A 21,296-nucleotide genomic window follows, 5' to 3' on the forward strand; every position below is an offset into this window, starting at 1 on the left:
TTTCTAAGGCCATTTAAAGTATGTGGAAGAAATCTTTAAGGAGATGTTAACTGAGTTATTTCAGTCTTGGCTGAATCTACTATTTTCAGTGTTTAAACCTTACTTGGGTACTTTAATAGTAAATGGAAAATAGCTGCAGTTCTAATGAAACTATATTATGAGAGATTTATAAAACTTTTAAAAGTTATTTTTTTATTTTATTTAGGGTCAAGTTGTTTTCAGAAATGGAGAGAGGATGGGAACCATCAAGTTTACACAGTTCCAAGGTAGGTTACAAACAATTTTATTTTCATTACATTATTTTACATTACATTTTCATTATTTTTATTTCATTACAATTATGTATGCAGTTTCAAACTTATGTATTGATGGTATTTGTTTCATGTTTTAATGAAACATATTTTTTAATAAAACATTTTAATTAAAAAAAAACCATTTTTTTAATAAAAAATATGTGCAGTTACTTTTAAAAAAAAGTGCTTGGAAGATGCAGCAAGGTACTTAGAAAAAAAAAATTACCTGTTTTATTACCTGTTTAAAGTACTGTGTTTTGTACACATAGTGGTCTGAGATATTTCCAAGTATTTTCCTTTCAGAAAATCCACATACACATAGAAACTGTAAATCTATAGCAGCAGACAACAGCTGTCGGAAAGACTGATCCACTTATTACCTAGTCCTTAGTACAGTCATTTCTGGAAATTGAATCTGAAGAGGGTCTTGGAGAGGTTTTTTTTTTTGTTGTTGTTGTTGTTGTTGTTTGTTTTTTCTCTTAAGCTCTTTCAAGTTAGCATTTGTGCTCTCTGAAGGCTTGCTTTTGATGTTCAGCAACTGGTTGCCAAAAGTTCTTTCTGGAGGCAGAGCTTCAGCATGTAAAGGATGCAAACTGCCAACCTCATCCCTTAGAGGCAACAGTCTCCTGCAATGTGACTCACCAAGACTGCTCCATCCCCTCAGCCTGAGCTCATTCTGAAGGAAATGGTCTCAGCAGCAGAGACCACAGATGGAGCCCCACCTTGCAGACACTAGGATTTGTCAAGGGTTGTTTGCAGCCAGGACAAGGTGCTTGCTTGATAAAGTTTTCTGCTGAAATGGTAATTCACAGAAGACACGTCATAGTTGTTTCTACAGCTCATAGAACATAATTATTGTTTTTATTCCTAGTCTGAGACTGAGATAAAGCTGGAAATAATTACATATTTGTGGTCTTGTGAGAGCAGTAGTGAGAAATGGAGATGGCAAATCCTTCTCAGGCAGTGCACAAGAAAGAGGCTCACTCTTTCTGTTTAGGAGATCACTTTAAACATAATCTTGCTGACCAATTTCAAAGGCTCATCCTTTGAGCAGAAATTGTCTGCTGTATGGGCATTATTATTAATGAACAGCAATGTACTTGAGGGGATTTGTTACTCATTCTAATTTACAAAAGCAATCTTAAGGATTGTTCTTGTCTTCACATCTACAACTGATGCTATTAACTGATGTTCCCTGAAGCATTTCTACCCACTAAAATTTTGCAGACGCCATCTCATGATAATATAATTTAGAAATCACTGCTCAACACTGATGATAAATATTTATTGCTTCCTCTGCTTCTCTCCTTCCTCCCATTTTTTCATAATAGTAATATTTACAGCAACATGAAAGAATCATGAGTAAATATTACAAGAGGATTTTACAAAAGGTGTTTATTCCTCAGAAGTCTGAAGGAGGCCCTGTGCATTCTGCCAAAGGCAGCTGCACCCTGCTAGAGCATCCAAGTGAGGAGGAAGTTTGGCACATTCCCTCTGTGTATTAATGATGTGATAGGGGATCATGGGGAGGTGAGACATGCATCTTCTGAACTAATCTAGAGGAGCAACTGAAGACCTGGATAGCTAATTTTAGACAGACTTCTATTGCCAGCCTTTGAAATCTGAGTTTCTTTATAATGTTTTCCAGTTTTGCAACAGATGCTATTTAGCACCAATGGCTTTACGATCAGTTGAAGTACTGTTGGGTCAATAAGAACAGAGGAGACAGCTGCCCATTTTATAATTCCTTGCCATTACATAATGGCTGTTTCAGAACTGCTTCAGGCCCATACCCAGGATTTTGATCATCAACCAAATGTTTCCCATCAACCTACAGGAAAAAAGCCTACTTGTTTTCATTATAACCCACGCATCCTATGGAGAAATGCAGAAGAAGGGCTGGATTATCTCTTGCACAAGCAATAGTCCATCAACACATCTGAATTCTGTTTTAAATTTTGTTGTCACTAAAATTTGGGAAATGAAAACAATGTAAAAAAATATGAGAAATTGAAATAAGGAATGATATTCACAATAAGAAACAAACAATAGGGAAAAAACACTTTTTTTTTTTTAAACTAGAAATGATATTCCAGCTATTAACAGATTATTATTATTTTTTTTAATTTTCTTTTCCTCTTTCATTGTTACAGTTTTAATACATGGCTATTATACCTATGGCATAGTTGTAGAAAATACCTGTAGAAATTGTAATTTTTAAAAAAGAATCTATAAAACATTGGTAGGAAAGCTTTCCAAAACATTCACATTAACTTTTAATAAATCTTGGACTATTGGAGCAGATCCAAATAATGGAAAGAAGCTAATTAAATCCAGTACTTAAATTGGTAAATGGGCTTTTCCTTTGCAATTATAGCTGTTAGGTGCTATCAGGCTTGAGATAGATATATATCTAATTCATTAACATTTTTTTTATGAACTGTGATACAAATCATCATGATTTCTAGGAAAAGAAAAGACAACATCAAAGATGTCTTTTTTTAATTATTATTTTTATGAGATTAGTGTTAACAGTGTATAACATATATTAAATGCATTAGTAGCTTATTATCCAAATGTAACTGGGAATCATCAGTATCAGTGTTCTGCACTTCCACAGTCATTTCTTCATCTGCAATGGTTTATAGTTTTATTAATGGCTTGAATGAAAACACACAATTATCACCAATAAATCAATGCAGAAAAATAAAACAAGTAAGTAGGTAATCATATACGAGAAGTAGGATTTCTTGGCCAGAAACTCTATTCCTCATTTGCCAGAGCAGAAAAACAACTCAGTTTGTGGTGGACTCAGGAGCTTCAATTTCTGTTTCCTGCAGTATTGGACAGACAGTGCCTGACAACTCTAACAAGAGCTTAAAAGGCAGAATGGTACAAAACTGAGAAGGACAGGCAGTGAGCAAGACATTTTTCCCAGGTTCAAAGGGCAGAGCTCAAACTGAAATGATTTGATGTTTCCCTGGAAAAAGAAAGCCTCCATGTTGCAAACTGCTTGACAAACTGTTGAAAAGAGAAAGTTGTCCAGGTGTCCTTAACACAAAATCTTTGCTGGAAACCTTTGTGTTAATGAGATTATGTGCAAACATTTTGGCTTTGGAAAAGCAGACAATGACATCTGCCAGAGGCAAGGGAAAACAGCCATGAGGGTTCAGAGGGTAACTGCGGTACACTGTAATGAGATTTTGAATAGCTGCCTTAATTTTGGAGGTAGACGTAATTTTTCCCAAACTCATGCTAGTCATTTCCGTTTTTTCAGCTTCTGTTAGTTTTGCAAGTGTTCAAACAGATGGTGCCAGGGATAGTTGTGACCAAACTACTTACTGCTGTATAGATTGTGAATATCACTCAGGAATGATTTAGTATTCAGCAGAGAACACAAAGCACATGTAACAGCATTTTGTTCTCCTACCTTACTGACAAATAAAGATCAGTCTGCCAGTCTAGATCAAATATCCATGTAATTTTTGAAAGTTGGCATCTTTCTGAATGAAGCAATTTTTCCACTGGTGCCATTAAAGGACTATTGTCGTTGTCAAACATGTAGTTGGAGTAGATGGGCCAAAATCTTTTGGCTAGTGGAAGCTGAAAGAGGATCCTGGCAACTGTAAGCTCGTAGAGGATCCTGGCAACTGTTATGTGCATATCAGGAGACTGGGAAGGAAGCTGCAAAACTGGGACTGAAGATTGCAGTGATACAGGAAGCTGCAAGGACAGATACATACCCATTCTTCAGAGTGCTTCACTGTGGTAGATCATTGCTGATTCATCAGACTGGAGCCTAAAAAGCGCCTTGCTTTCAGACATTTTCCTATTGACTTTGGTCCTAAGACTTTGGTGCTAGAATAGATTGGAAAGGAAAAGTAAAGCTGAATAAAAAAGTAAAAGAGTAAAAATATACTAAAAAAGCAAAGCTGAATTGAAAACAGACAGCATTGAAATGTATATAAATCGTGGTTCTTGTAGGTAGGAGGAAACATTTGGGGTACTTCATATTGAGAAAACTTGAAGACAGAAGGATGGTTACCTGCTGTGTGCTTTTGGGAAGAAAAGGTCAAAGAATTCAAGAGTTTCAACTCAAAAGCCAGGCAGTAGTCTAAGAAGTAGGCTATGTTTTTAAGACCATTGGTTTTCTTAGAAAAGCCATTACTGATTTTCTACAGTAAAAGCCGTAGGTTATTCTTTATTCAACAGATACAAATAAACAAATGTCTATTTTGTATTTAAGAACAAGGTACATGAGATTCCAGGATTGCTTTCATGGAGACTGTGTTCATCTACTCACTTCTGACTTGTCTGGTGTCCACAACCATTTCAATGAAGGAAACATTAGCAATTCTCCAGAATCACCTACAGATACAACACCTTGTTCTCCAGGGGTATCAATTCAATTCTGGAAAAGTTTTCTTCTATTATTTTAAATACAATTCAGCAGTCAAACTACTTTGGGTTCCTGCTCCCATAAGAATTCATATAAATAATGAGACTAACTGCCTTTCAATATTTTTTATATTTATGGTATACTGCCTAATATATATCCTGCAGAACCAGTTTGTGGATTTTCGTTCTATGAATAATGTTGAAAGAATATAATCCAACAGACACAAAATATTCAGTTAAAATTCTGAAAAATCAAGTTTGAGATGTATCATGTCAAATATACAGAGTCTGTGGTGGTAAATATCCAGAATCAGTGGGTTCAGATTTCTCTATCTCAGCAGCATATGTACAAAATGAGAATAAAATGCTTAACAATGGCTGTGTCACACTCCTTCCCTCCTCTCCCTCCCCCTTTCACCCTGAGATTAAGGATCACCTTTGAATAGTCAGATATGAATTTTGGGGAAAAGTAAATAAAGGAATACAGAATTTTGTTTGCTGATCAGAATGCGAATAGTGAAATTTAAAGACTCACTAGTTTCATGTAACAATAAGGACGTAAAACAATTTGAGTTTTGTTTATTCTGGGTAGTAAATACAGCTGGATCCTTATGGAAAAGATAACTCTATCCTTAAAGAATCATTTTGCATGCAAAAAAGGAATAAATTAAGGAAATGGGAAAATTTGCTTCTGACATCCTTACCGGAGTGCTTTACTTGCAATCAAAAAACTTTGTTTGGTGAACTAAATCTTAGGTGTACCTAAGAAATGGAGTATCAACTCCACTATATCTGCATATCAGAAGCAGTGTAGTTATATTGTGGCCATTCATGTCTTTCTGACTACTAATTTTTTATATTAGTGATCAGTACATCCTGTTGAAGACCAATAAACAGTTACAGAATGAGCAGTAGCAATTTTCTAACAAACCACATGCAAATGCATAGACAGTAACTTTTTTTCAGCTCCAAGGCCATTAGTTGTGACAACATGAAAACTTTTAATAGGTCCCTTCTAATTGAAATCCTTCTTAAAAAATAGTTTTCAACATACTGTCAAATGTTTCAATACCAGTTCATCCTGGTAGAACTGTGGTATACAAAGCCACACTGGTGCTCTCTTGTCTTAAATCTGGTCATTTAGCAGGATGATTCAAAAATTTTAGGCATTGTGCTTCAGTCACACTGCCTCTGTGCAATACCACTTCGCTCTTTTGCTGCCAGTGACACTTAAGCAATTTAGGAGAGTACTGTCTATGTGTAGCTACAGGGTGTTCACAAAACTGAGTCTCATTTTCATGAAAAGAATAGCCTCCTAAAATGGAGAGATATAGCAAGGAGAGTCCTGAAAGGATGTGCCTTAAATCTGGAGTCACTGAATGTTGTCTTCACTGGTTAGGAAGATGAACTACAATGTGTAGTTATCAAATGCACAGTGGTCCCTGGGACAGCCAGCAAGCTCCAGGGGAACTAGACAAGCATTCAAAAACTTATTAACATATTGAAGAAATAATCATGAAAAAAAAAAAAAAAAAAAAGAAATCTGTTTATTTAGGTCAAGTGCCTGGTGCTACATTGGGAATAATACGCTAGGTAAATAAAAAATGGGGAACACTCACCAGGCCATAGTTATATGTAAGAGGAGGCAGGGGTTACAGTGGGCCACAGGCTGAATATGAATAAGCAAAACAACATAGAAGAAAAATAAAAATTTTGTTTTTGGGATCTATAAATAATAGCATACTTCTACTGTAGCCAGTGCCAAAAGTCTACAGCTAACTACTGTGTCCAGGGATGACTCAAGAAAAATGTATAAAGATGACAGGATTAAAAACATACCTCATCAGAAAAAGCAAAATATCTAGGTTGCATAAAGAGGAGACATGATGGTCAAAACATATGACAGTTCTGCTAAAAATAGAAAAAATTGTCTTGTCGTCTCATCGTCTGGCTGAGAAGCAAGGGATTTAAATAGTATCAGTAGATATTTAAGCCACATATTAGGAAAGACTTTCTAATGAGAAGGATATTTAAACTCGGAAGGGATCATAATATTGCTACCATTGAAACCTTTGAAGAACAAGTTGAACAGACCTCTAAAGTGTCATAGGTGTTTTCATTGTACCTGGTGACAAACAGATGACTTTTTATACATCTTGACTCCCCTGCTAGAAATACTGTATATAATTTTGAGCTATTGCTCATCTGCAGTGTATGCTATGTGATTCTGACACACAATTTACAAATACCCATCTATTTACTAGTACCTGTCTACTACTAATACCAGTTGTATTTCTTTGAATAGTTTCTAGTAAAAGACAGGATAAACATGAAACTGTAGACTGTTTAGGTGATTTGTGAGGAGAAAACAGATTTGGTTCCTCTTCTAGCATCTGTATTATGTTTTGTTTTGTTTAGATCTACTGTATTATTTGAATATAAATTTCTCAAGTAATCTTTGGGGCCAGGGCTGGAGAAGAGGTGAGGATCCCTCATCCAACTGAGAATCATAACTGTAATAGTTAATATAGTGCTAGGCCTTCTGTCCCTCTGTTTTCTGGTCCACCAGTCCTGAATTTTTTGCTGCAATATTTTTAGCAGGACAAAAAGTGAGAGTCAATGTACAGACAAATGGATAGCCCATAGACATGAATAGAAAGAGGTAAACATTTCAGTCCTCTCATGCAGAACATGAATTAAACATGGGATTTCCCAAGCATGATGACTCTTCTAACCATTTATTTAAATAGCTACTAGGGAAGGGAAGTGCTGTGTCTCCTCTTTGCTGAAGCATTTAAAGAAGTGACTTCCAGTCAGTTCTTGAAAGATGTTTTTCCCCCAACATGCACATACTTAAAAAAAAAAAAAAAAAAAAGGACACTGATAATTAAGTAATCTATCATAAGAGACCATTTACTCTCTGAAAACCCTAAATAGAAAACGTAACTTTTCCCATGTCTGTACAATAAGGTGTGGAATTTGAAGTGTAGATATTTTGGTGGCTCAATTGCCTAATGCTGTAGTACTTGATTCTCTGTTTGGAGAATTAATTGTATGTCTGGTTCATGAAGCATTACAGTATTGGGTCAGATGACAAGCTCTGTCTAGGTCAGTATCCACTTGACAGTGCCCAGGAGAGAAGGATATTGTGTATGTCAGCTATGGGCATACGCACAAAAGCAGGCGTATATAGAATAATTGTTTCTCAGTTATAACCTCCCAGTTTCCAAAGGCCAGCATCTTCATCACTTTTTGAATTGGAGGCTGTCTTTGGACTATCTGGTTTAATGCTTCTTCATGGATTTATCCTCTACCAATTTGTCGTATCTTGCATTAATATGTTTATAAGTTTGGCCTTCAACACATCCAGTTGCAATGAGCTTCACAAAAATAATTATGCATGGAATGATTAAAGCTCTTCCATCTGTTTGTTTGTTTGTTTCAAACCATCTATCTCACGATTCATTGGGCATACCCTGTTCTTGTTGTGTGAGAAGTGGTGAATAATTGTGCATTATTCACTTTTTTCTATACCATTCATGTTTTACAGATCTTTCTCATCAATAACTCTTGTTTAGAAAGGAAAGCTTTTGCCATTCACTTATTTTTTCCTTATACATGTATAAAAGCTGTTCTGTAATTCTAATAATCCCATACCTCTTCTGGTACTCTTATACCGTTTTTGTGATTGCATAATGAAAGCCACATATAACATTAAAATATCCATTACTATACATCAAACCACAGAGTAACCTTTTCATTTTGTTTTTAACTATTTTTCCAATATTCTGTCCTACCACATTCAACCTCTCCTTGCCTCTTTGGCCACCAGTGAGCACAGATGTGATATTTTTAAAGACCCAGACACAGTAAGCCTAGGGTCTCATCCTGGGTGCTATTCACTTGTTGCTTATCAGTACCAACCACTTTGTACATATACCTGCCATTATTTTTCTCTTATATGTTGCTTTGTATCTTACTAGCACTGAACTTCATCTGTCATTTTGTTGTCAGCACTGCCACACCTTTGTAACATTCCTCTGTTGGATGACAACATAAAAGATATTGTTTCTAGCTGTTTTTTTATCTGTTCTATGATTTTTTGGATACATTTCCTGTTAATTTTCTCTTTTTCTTCCCTAAATACTATCAGAAATATTTTTTCCCCTGTTCTAGTTGTTCCTCTTGTAACCTGTTCTTTCAGAATAATTTACTTTTATTTATTTATTTGTTTACTTATTTTAATTTTTATATGTAAACATGGAATATTATCTTGAGATTCAGGTATCCAAATTCTGCAGGAGAACTGTCAAACTGGAGAAAAGACAGATAAGAGCTACAGAAATTGTTTGGGGTCTTAGGGCAAAAAGAAAGATTAAAGGGATTAAGTGTGTGGAGTTGCCAGAGTCACCTTGTTTGAAACAAATCATATTCCATGGATGTAAATTCCAGGGCCAGAGAGGATATACAGGAAGGATATGCCAATACTGCAGCCACTGGTTGTCACAGCAGCTTATTTTGTTTTATTTGAGCTCGCTTTTAAACTAGGAAGCTTGGGTGCTGCTGTCAGTGCAGCAACAACAATATGGCTATGAACTGGAAATATACCAACGAGCAAAACAAGCAACTTGGTAGCATTTGGGAATAGAGCTCTGGGAGACCACGGCTTTGCAGCCATCAGCATTTGTGTGAAGAAGTTTTAGAGTAGCTGGGTACTCTGTAACCCAAAGTTGTAGTAAGCAGCACAGAATAGTTAGAAAGAATTGGTTTAACTCTTTGCCCTCAGGCAAGAGAAGAAGGCCTGTGTGAGAAGCAGGAGAGACCTATTTATCTGTGTGTATGTGTGCCTGTACAAGGTTTTATGGAGCAGTTCATCCCCCGAGAGATGATTGGGACTGTGCAAGTAATTATTATTGTGACAAGTACGGGCATTATAGAAATAGCTGTAGTTTTCATAGGATTCCACATCAGTTCATCTGGTATACTCTGAGGTACAAAGAGTTTCATAGGAACTGATGGGTCTCTGTCCCTGTTTTGTACAAAAGTGTCTCAGGCACTTTCTTAAATAACAGTGAAAAAGACTACATTTCAAAGCCATCAGCAAAGAAAAAAAAAGGCTGGAAAACAACAGAAAATAATTTTACAATAATTTATCTCTACAAAAGTTTGACATATCCAGTTCCAAAAAGTTACCAGAAATTATCAAACTGTAAAGAAACAGCAGATGAGAAAGACCTGAAAGAATTGTCAAATGTCTCCTGCAGAGCTCTCCTATTTGTACTGTAACTTAAACTTTTCTTTTCTTTTCTTTTCTTTTCTTTTCTTTTCTTTTCTTTTCTTTTCTTTTCTTTTCTTTTCTTTTCTTTTCTTTTCTTTTCTTTTCTTTTCTTTTCTTTTCTTTTCTTTTCTTTTCTTTTCTTTTCTTTTCTTTTCTTTTCCTTTTCTTTTCTTTTCTCTTTTCTTTTCTCTTTTCTTTTCTTTTCTTTTCTTTTCTTTTCTTTTCTTTTCTTTTCTTTTCTTTTCTTTTCTTTTCTTTTCTTTTCTTTTCTTTTCTTTTCTTTTCTTTTCTTTTCTTTTCTTTTCTTTTCTTTTCTTTTCTTTTCTTTTCTTTTCTTTTCTATCAGTATTCAGACTCCTAACCTCTCTCCTGTTGGCATCTTGGAGAGGTTCACTTTTTCTGAAAGCAGTTGTAATAAAATTTCTTCAGGGGATAAAAAGAGCCAGAAGATTTCTGAGAAATCCATCAGACTCTGGTATATAATGCGGGAAAATCCTTCATTTGATATAATTAATAGAGAATGTGGTCTGTTGCAATGACACCATCAATGACACCATACCTGTAGTTCAAATATTCCCCATGAATACTAACCCATGAGATAGAACAACTTTAATTATTAATGAATAGAAGAAAAGAAAAGAAAATTTATCTGGGTCACTAGAAGTGCATAGATTTATTATTTGACATTATAGCATCTGAACAAACAAAAGCAAAACATTATTTAATAATAAATCACCCCAGCATGTAAAGATTTGTGCAGTTGTAGGATAGACATACTGAGATAAGTTTATAACATCTGACAGGTTCTCTGACTTAATGGAATTTTATAACAAAGAATTTTTGACAAAAATTTCTTTTAGAGAGCTAGTTCTGGGATTGTAGGCAATATTATCATAGTGCTAGGAGAAAACAAAATCACTGTGAGAGTTAAACCTATTACAGATAAGGAAGATGAACAAGAAACACTTTAAAAAATAGTGAAGATGGGTTTGTTCTCTGTGTAGGTGATCAAAAACAGTTGTGAATCATACAGAAGTCATACAGACATTGATACCGAAACATTGACAGCACAGGAACACTATTAATCCAGATATCAGCTTTGTATAAAGGGTGTGGAAAGATTAAATTCCATTTAAAATTTACTAGTCCCCCTTTCTGCAAACTAATCATTCTTCATTTTTGTTCTGTCAGGTACTAATGTGTGTATGTACTAATTCAGTTCCAAATATAGATGGTCATGCAGTCATTGTATCGGCCCCTTGTCCTCTAAGCTGAAATTTCTTGTTTCTGGAACAACAATCTGTTTCCATACATCATCACTGCAGTCTAGTAGAGGAATTAAAGACTGATTCTGTAAACATGGTACTATAAAATGAGCATATGTAAACAACAGATTTAGGAGGAGACAAACTTCTCTACCCTTTTGTTTCTGAATGTCCAACTTTAAATAATACTCTGCAACAGGATAGGTGTCATTTTCTGAGTTGAATCACATTACTTAAAATGGTTATATTAAATTTGTTTTACTTCCCTGATAAGCATCTCTTTATTCAGTGAATTTTGCTGACTTGTTTGAACAGAAATTTATCACACATACACCCTTTCAAAAGAAACTAAGCGGGGATGCCAGTTCAGGAAATATTAACTTTCAATTCCTTTATTCCCAGTGGCAGTATAGACCCTTTGTTGTCACTGTAAGCTCACAGAGTAAGCTCATTTTCCAAATTCCCCCTTGCAGGCTCTGGGAGTCAAAAAAAGCATAGACATTTAGGATTTAGGAAAAACATCCTAAAAAAAAGCCTACCATGGACTCAAACTCCCCCTTGTCCCCAGAGAGGAAGAGGCTGAGTCATAGTTATCTTACTCTTGAGTTATTGATTCAGAAATTGAAACCAAAAGGAGAACATGAGTGTGGGTTGTTAAGAAAAATATTTTCTTACAATTCCAGCCATCTTGGTATTTTTTATCTTCAGCTGGAGTGCATATATTTCCTTAAATGACTACGGCAGGCGGTGGATGAGTTCTTTGTAAGTAAACTAATTCATTAGATATATCTAGCACATCAGCCTTTAAAAAACTGATTTCACCACAGAAAATTTAACAGTCAGTTTGTTAAACTACTGCCAGAATAAAAAATATATCAAATTAATGCCATGTACGTAACAAACAGGGTCAGGCGGGAATAGGGAACCGTGATTTAGAGCTAAATGCTACTTTATATGATCCCTGACTACTGACACAAAGCTGTTTGTTACCTCACTATCTCACCAGCATAGTCCTCTCTGCTTTCTTTAATGTCCATACAATGGACACATTTCCTCCTTAAGCTGCTTTCTGCACATCGAATTCAGGCCATGTTTCTCCTTGGAAGACCATATGCAATCTTTGATGGTTAATCCCTTGCGTAGGAATGTATATGTATAGTAAACATTTTCCTTGTATTGTACCAGATACGGCACTTGTCTGGTCCCAGTAGGGGTGCTCAGAACCCCCCCTTGACACGGAAGGTTCTGTCACAGCCTCCCTGTCCATGGCTGGAACATTTAGGGCTATGCATAAGGGCTAGTTTGAAGAAAAAGGAAAAGAGAAATACCTTCCTGAAAGGGTCTCCCCTAAAATGATCCTGTACAGCTGCACAACATATTTTACACTGAGCAGGCTGGATAGCTTGTCCCTATGGACAAGGAAACATATTCCTATCTATCATAAAGTCATGGTTGACCCTTGCCTCATTTAAAAGTATGCTATAGTTCCCAAATTAGTAATACAGATCCCCTGCTCTCATCTAAAAAGGTCAGGTAATTCGTAAGCCTTGTGAGGCAAATAGCTCCACATTCTGTCCTGAACTGTGTTAAAATGGAAAGCTGACAGCATCAGGAGAAGCAGATTCCTGAGCTGTTTCCATTTGTGCTCCTTGACCCTCATATTGGAAAGAACAAGATGTCTTATGTACAAAAGGACCCATATCCTTGAGCAATCAATTTCACTTTTTTTACAAGCATGCTTGAAAAATCCACCCAGAAAGTTGGGTGGATAGTGAGGATGTAACAATTACAACAGGTTCTTAAATACAAAGCATGTGCTTCTTGCATTTAGAAGAGAAAATTGCAGAGGCTTCCCACTCAGAGCAATAGGAGCTAAGCCTTCCTCTCACTCTGGCCCTTCAAAAGGTCAGTGCGGAAAATGTTATAACACAAAGTGATTTTAACCTGACTTTGCTAATGTGACATTTGGAGCATGGTTGTGGCAGTATGATGTGACAGCAGGCGAACGTTGTGCTGTATTAGTAAATGGCATGGGGCCTGATAAAAAGGAGGAAGTTGTTCACATATTTAGTCTATGCTTCCCCCTCAAAAGGGAAAGACTATGAAAGGCCCCCAAAGTATGAATCACAAAGGTCAGTAAATACATGAAGGGCTTTTTGAATTTAGAGAAGAGAGCAAAATTTTTGAAAAATCATTCATGAATTTTCACACCTGGAAAATGTTAAGTTGGATTTAAGTTTGCAAATACATACAGAAGCTATAGATCACCAGAAGCTGTTTAACTTCTCATATCCCAGGTTTGATAAATTCAGCTGACATTCCAAGTGATAACCTGCAGCCAAATGCTAGATTGTTGCCTGTGTGCTACAGGTTCATTTTTCAGCACTGTGGGCCTGTTTTAATCACTGAAAACCTCCCAAGACTCTTGCAGCTTTAGGCCAGTTGATGATGTACTGTGATGGCTAAAATTACTGGTGCAGGTAACTCCAACTGTGGGCTGGCTCTGAAATTAGTAGTGTTTATAGAAGCATGTGGTCTGGGAAGGAATCTGAGATTGTATGCCACAAAAACATGTACATGTGCCCTATGGATATAGAGCATCCTGCTAATGCCCTGGATCAGCAGGTAAATATTCTATCCCTCCTCTGGGCTCAAATTGGACTTATGATCCTGTTTTCCCATATTGAGTCATATTTTAGTAATTTTTTTAACCAAAATTCAAGGGTGGTTTTTTAGCTGTCTCAGATCTAGCTACATTTAAGGAAGAGCCTGAATAAATGTAAGAAATATCCAAGATAATATTTGAAGGGGAAATCCAACTAAGACATAAGACACATATTTCTAAATCAGTTCAGCATTTTGAAAATGCTACCCGAAGTGGATTCTTCCCAAATGGAGCAAATCCTAACCCTAATTGTTTGTAAGATGAATTACCAAGAGAAAAATGTCTCCCTCAGCTTTTTAACTGAAAACTTGAACATCTAAGCAGTTTTGCAAGTTGTTCTCCCCTTAAACATTTGCTGTGACTGACAAAGGAGATCTTCCTGCCAGAATATTTTTTTTTTCTATTTTACTGAATTAAAGAAGAAAAATTGTCTAGGTAGTAGCATTGCAAAGTTCCCCACCTCTGCCTAGTGGAATTTTGTGTTGAGACTTTCTTAGTGTGAGATCCTAAAAGGAATAAAAGTTTATGTTAAATGATCTGCCAGGTTCAATTTATTTGTGGTTATTGGCCTCAGGCTCTCCCATTTAGCAAAATCTTGGCTGCTCCTGCATGGACAGAGAAGTAGGAAGAAAAAAAAGTTTTTGCAGTTCAGCTAGTACCCCTGGCAGGACTTCATACCCCATAGGAGCACAGGCAGAGTTATTGGAAGGATAACTTCAGCCTTCACAATCTACATGCATACTTCCTTGTGCTGGGCAGCAAACACTAGAAGAAATGTGTGCTGCACTTTTCCAGCAGATTCAGCCATCCATGCACTCTTGGCATGCATTAAAATCATGCTTGTTTCAGCCCCTGAATTTGCAGTGCTTTTCCTGAGCCCCAGCTCAGGAAAATCAGCAAATTACTGATGTAAAGAATGTTTAGAGAAAAGCTGTTTTCTAAGCTCTAGCAGTACTTGTTGCTTCTCACTTTCACCAGCTCACTAATGTGGAGACTAAAAGAACAGGTGTCAAAGTGGCTCAGCAGCATCCTTTATTGCTGTATAATTAATTTCATGACTGTCTGTAATTTACATTCATTCAAGCAGGATTCATTCCAGGTGGCATTTATATTCTTGTTATTTGGAATGAATATAGGGTGAAATATTATGAAATTCTTTATTTAAGAGTAGGTATATTCCATTCGCTTGCTTTCCTTTCATCTTCTTGGCTTTGCAACCAGTATTAAAAACAAGAAAAAAAAAAAAGAGAGAGCAAAAGAGAGAAAATTGACATTTGCATGTCGTAAACCAAGCACTTAGAAGTCAACAATTACAAGATTAAAGGTTAAATCTCAGGAATAATTTTCCCTTCTATTCTTAAAATTATAGAATGACTAATGTTGAAAATATCTAGCAGTTTAAAAGTTACAAGTAGCTGAAGTAAGCTTATTCAGGATCCAGATAAAGAGACAGGAATACTCTATGCTGACAGACCCAATTTTGACTAGGTGAAAGATTAGGTCATGAGAGTGGCTTTTAGTCACTTTGTATTAAGGAAGTGAACTTCTGTTCCTGAACCACTTTGCTCAGGATGGAGACAGAAACACAGAGCTGAAATGTTTTTATAATGTTACTCTAATTCATTCAAATGGTTTGCCACTTAGCATTTACAAATAGTTTCTTGATTAGTATGGAAACAGGAAGGCTGTACGGAATGGGAAGAGAGGAAACACAAACTACAGATTTCTCTGAGTTTTCCCTCAATCAATTCTTTCATATTTATCTTTGTTGGTATCCTCCCAGAAATGAACTCTGTGGGACTGAAAAGAAAAACAAAACAAAACAAACAAACAAAAAAAAACCTTGAAAAATAGGTTCAATTATTTCTATTAATTATCGTTAGTTAATGCTAATTTAATGTAATATTAACTTTGCAGTTGGTTAAATTTGTATTTAAAATAGTGATGTACATATACAGTTGTCACAGACCCAGCATCAACAGCATACAGCATGCCCTCTGTTGCCATTATGCAAATTGCATTTTCCAGTCTCTGTAGAAGGCCAATAGTAATCACAGTCCCTGAAATACTGGTAAACTCCTTTCTGCTTTGACCAGAATATTTTCCCATGTATTCCTTTTTCTCAGATGTTAAAAGTTTGCTGAGAATTGCCATATCTGAGATTTGTGTATTGCTATTCAAGAAATTACCACTGATTACCTAAACAAAAAGATGTGGGTGCCCCTTAGAGGCTTAAAACATGAGGAAAGCTTCCTGCTCTGTACACACAGTAGGTTTCTTTACCTATACTACAATTTAGCTGCCATTCTCAAGGATAGGATTTTTTTCTCTAGTCCATAATTATGAGTCTAGATAAAGATGTACGGGAATATTTAAATTAAATGTCAACAAAATCATTGGGTAACTCTACATGATAGTTAGGCAGTACAACAACCTGCCAAGAAGGTTATTCCATCCACATTGCATTTTTTTTCAGAGCAAACTAACCTTTATCTACTAAAAATGATGTCAGACAATTAATCCTGTTGGGGTGGCCAAGGACAAACAAAGCTGAACAATAGATCTTTCCCCTTTTAATCTGGAATGATTCTGTAAATTGTGCTGTTGTGTAGAAATCAATAGCTGATCTGTTAGATGGATAAAACCCAATCAACAGATAAACTATAAATGGAACTGCATCACATAGAATTGGGTCAAATTGCATTGGAAGTGGGTCAAGCCTTTAGGAACCCTGCCCTATTGTTGATTTTAATGAGAGTGCAATGTTTTAAAACCAGCTTACTGGTATTAATCAGCCATAGCTTATGGTATGATGAATTACTGCTGTATATGTAAATACTTTAATTAAGCAGTGTTTTATGAAGATGGTCTAGTTGTACTGTTGTCAACTCTGAGCCTGATCCAGCAAACTTCTGAGTAGATCCTGGAATACTAAATTGATTAGGCATTCATGACTTCTAGCACCTCATACAATCAACCCTGTAATCTGACAGACAATGTGAGAGACCTAATTTTGCATGACTTAAATATTCATCTGAGGCTATAGCTATTTTTAACTTTTAAGATATTGTTTTGCAACCTACTTTGATCTCATTGTATACAATCGAAACCTTGAACTATTTTTAATAATAAGTACCCAACGACAGAAAATATGCTCTTAAAGCATATGAAGTACAAATCCTAATTTCCTTGAAGAAATGCAGATACACCAAGCATATGAAAGTCTGCTACAATGCGTGGTCACAGAGGTACAAATGAAAAAGATATGTATGTATAGAGTTTAGTGTTTACAGAAGGGCCTTTACAGTAAATCATATCTCATTTTGAATGTTTTGTTCATCTGTTTGTTTTGACACGCACCCAAACTGTCTGTGCTTGCAAGGTGAAAATTATATTCTGAGTTTGGACAATAAATTTGTTTTATTCAGTAACTGAATATTACGGAGTCCACTGAAAAAGATTTTAATTGTTTTACCTGTTATATTGGTTTTATAAAGTAGAACCTTAGGGCTGTTCCTCAGATGCTTGCTTGATCCTAAATCCCCAGTGTGCCCATATTTACACCAGTGTTTGTCTGCTAGATGTGCAACTCCCAGCTCAACTACAGCAGGGCACACTAAGACCTAGTACCTCAGGACAGACTAGGTGATTTCTCACATTCCTGGGTGGCTTAAGCTCCAAGAAGGTATCTGGTAAGGCGAGGCTTTGTTCAAGACCTGTGTACCTAGCAGGCGGAGTACCCATATGGATGGTGCATAACTCAGATTTGGTTCCATCTTCTACTTCATGTAGAGCAGAGATTGGCACCAAGGTCTTTCTTTATTCTGAAGTTACTGAACTGCTTCTGATATATGAGGCAAATCTCTTTAAGTCTTTTGTCCTGGAGCTTTTTTTTTTTTTTTTTTTTTTTTTTTCCTATTTATGAATAGCTGAGTAATTAATTTACCACAAAGAAAGCACGAAATGACAGTCCAGGAGCTGGGGCATTCATCTGCAGTGTGTGAGAGATTAATTTTGATCCCTTATTGTTCTGGAGGAATTTAAACTCTTATTTGCTGTATGTCAGAGTGCTTTTGTGACTGAGCTAGGGGGCTGAATGGGGTTAGCAAGAATTCCTCTTACTTGTCACAGAAAAGTACTAGGTTAGCTCTAGGATATATTTTCACTGTTAATTGCCCATATTTGTGTCTGACCTTTGTGCCTAGGTCTTTGATAAAACACATCATTAAATTTCCTGGCCCAATAAAACTGGAAACAGAAGTGGAAATTCCCTAACTTGTATTTCAAGTTTTGGCCTTTAAATGCTCCATTACCAGGAAAAGATAACCAATAAGCTAGCTAAAAAGGTAGGAAATTTTAAGAAATAGCCTAAGACCAAAAATTTATATGCAAAAGCAGTCATCTTTGACTAAACATAGTTTCTGTTGTTTGTGTGCTCAGATCTGTTAGTATGGGGTAACTGACAGTAATGTTTTATTATTACTATTTTTATTATTTTTTTAAGCAGTTATTGTTTTCTTTCGTGGCCTTTTCAAAAAATGTATGTTCCAAACACTTGTTCTTCTCAAAGCTCTGCTACTATGCATGGTAAATCTCTGTGTAAGAAAGGAATAATTTATGAGATCTATGTTTATTTTTATTCATCTTTCTTTTGAAAGAAAAGAAGATGAAATCTCTCGCTTCTGACACCCATAAAAGGTCAAATCCAAAATGTATCCAATAGAGAAAAAAAAACAGTCATCTTTTAGGGATGAAAGTCAACCCTTTTATTAAAAATAAGATTAAATGTTCTCCACCTTTTCCAGAAACATTTAAAAACTTTTTGAAATGCATTTTGTCACAGCATGTGGGATTCATTTGTCCAAGATCAAATATTTACATCTGAGCAAGTTGCCTTGGTCCACCGTAAAGAGAGAGAGATACAGACACTTCCAGAATGAAATTTCTGGAATTTCATAAATTTCTACTATGAATTCTACTATTTATTCTACTTTAGTATGTGTCTACAGTACTCTACACAAATTATGCTCTAAAAGTCCTTGTTTTCCCCAATGTCTTGAAAAGGAGCTTGGACAATTTAGCTGAGAGATGGAAGTCTGCAGTATACTCATGTAAGATTAAAGAGTTGAATCCCATCAAGTCTTCTAACTAGGAAACAGTGTAGTAGCTATGAAAGGGAAGAATTAATTACAGTAAAATTAGTGAGGTATATCAAATACAGTTCAGTTTGCTGTTCTGTATGTTTGAAAACTATGGTGACTTCTCATATAATAAAGTTTAAATCACCAATTTCATCCATGAATCGCTTTAAATCTCATAGAAATACTTTGCTATTGCTGAAGAGTAAGTCAAATAAAATGAAATCTGTAAATATGAAAACCAAGTATCCTTGCTGAGAAAACCCAAGATATATCTTTTTTTACTAAGGACAATTAAGATTAAGTTAAGATTTAATTCATTTTAGAGCATTCTCATCTAATTTGCAATCAATACAGAGTATTCTGTCAATCACAACTCTACAGTGAAAAATACTACACTGTCTATAAATATATAATTTTTAATCTTATGCAGTATAATTTTACTTTTCTAATACTTTTGTAAAAATTTACTAAATTTTACTAAATGTCATAATACTGTCCAATACCTGAGAAAGAGGCCTAAATGTGTAACTTTTTTTTTTCTTTCACTTTCTGTTTTTACTTGGAAATCAAATAAAGTTGCAAGATTAATTTTTATCAAGAAAAGAAAAAAAAAAAAAACATTTATACAGTAAGTTGATTTAATTAATTCATGATTTATTTTCACCCAAATCCAAACATTTTGAGAAAACTGTAACTTGATTTGGAAATAGTCCTTTTAAACCTGGATTTAAACCTCTTTCTCTTATTTGTGATTGCTATACAAGTTATATTAATATCACTTTAGAAAAATATCATCTAAGCTGACATGCCCTTAGAAAAATTAGTTGTGTTAACTCTGTGTGATATGATCTTCAAGGGGTTTGTTTTCTTTCCTTTGTAGAAAAAAATTAGTCATACACAGATTCCTCTAAGAAAATGTCTCAGGCAAGAAGCAGAGAAATTCAAGATTCTTCAAATGGATTTTTCACCAAATTATGTGTATAGTGCTTTCTTGATTATTAAATTACACTGTGTTCTAGGTCAAGGTATAGAATAAATGATTATCATTTGTTTGAAGTGAATGGGAATTAGGTAATTAAGCATATTATTGAGTTTCAGATAGCAGGTAATTTTGTATTTAAACTCAATGAAAGGTTTGGGTGGGGTGTATAGAAGGAAGCTTCTATTAAGAAAAGAGAGGCTGGAAATTGGATATCTTCAAAACAGACTTACACCATTTCTCTAATTAAAATCAGTGGGCAGGCTTTCACAAAAACAGGGTAAAGTATTGAAGGTAGCATAGAATGTACAAGCTAGACCATAAAATGTATTTAGTTTGGTTTAGGGTTTTATTTGTTTGTTTGTTTGTTTTCAGTTGAATGCAGCTATCTTTCAGCATTATAGGCTTTACATCATTTTCTGTAAAAGCCTACTAAGGTCTGGAAATACCCATTAAAGGAAATGGAAATCATGCATCTGAGAACATCATGCACTGAGTTAAAATAAAAATAAATAAATAAATAAAATAAAGTTTTTAATACATTATAAAAATTAGATAATCGATTTATATTTTCCATATATTTAATGTAAAATTAGACAACTCAATAGGACAGATTTATAGACAAAATCACAAACTGAGTTCTGGTTAGTTAATAGCTGTATTGGGGTGGGACCCAGACAAATAAGGCCTGCGATTCTTTGGACTTCTGGATTATTTGGATTCTTTTTTTTATGAAAAACTCCAAAATGGTAGAGATATTCCCCAAACTGTTGATTAATTTTGAAGAACATAAACTCTCCGAAGATGAGAAGATTTAGAACTCGACATAAAAAGTCTTCTAAATTCCATTTTTTTGATGGATTATGGATCTAAATGGCAGTTTCCCAGGCTTTGGTCTCTCCAGGGTTAGCTGATTTAACTTTTGGTAACAAAGCTTATTGAGGCTGTGTCCTTGTCCTTCCACCATCCCTCTGCACTTCCCAGTGCCTTCTGGTCACTGGGCTCGACATTTCTCCCCTACCTGACTGGTGAGCTCTGTTCTGCAGCTGTACATTTGATATCTGCTCCCCTCATCTCCATCTCAGTCCTCTTGGTCTCATAAAATATTTTTCAATTTAAAAACAAAATCTGAAATTTTGGCACAAGTGAAGGTTCTTCCTTGGCTTTATTAGTGACAGTTGAGGTATATTGTCATATAAACAGGATAGGTTTGGTATAACTGCGGGAAGGGAGGGCGGTCAAAACAGTGGAGAGATTCAATATTTTGAGAATAGGAG

General features: G+C 35.4%; 1 protein-coding gene across 1 annotated transcript in view; it reads left to right on the forward strand.

Moving 5' to 3' along the window:
* GABBR2 (gamma-aminobutyric acid type B receptor subunit 2) overlaps positions 1-21,296 on the forward strand; it is a gene marked incomplete at both ends in the record, with an annotated part of 491,928 nt that overhangs the window by 294,849 nt on the left and 175,783 nt on the right. The window contains one exon of the mRNA XM_084306998.1: positions 206-266. Coding sequence (XP_084163124.1) covers positions 206-266 — 61 coding nt within the window. The remainder of the gene's footprint in view (positions 1-205; positions 267-21,296) is intronic.

The sequence above is a fragment of the Netta rufina genome (genome assembly GCF_964035555.1).
Source record: "Netta rufina genome assembly, chromosome: 2".
Classification (NCBI taxonomy): domain Eukaryota; kingdom Metazoa; phylum Chordata; class Aves; order Anseriformes; family Anatidae; genus Netta; species Netta rufina.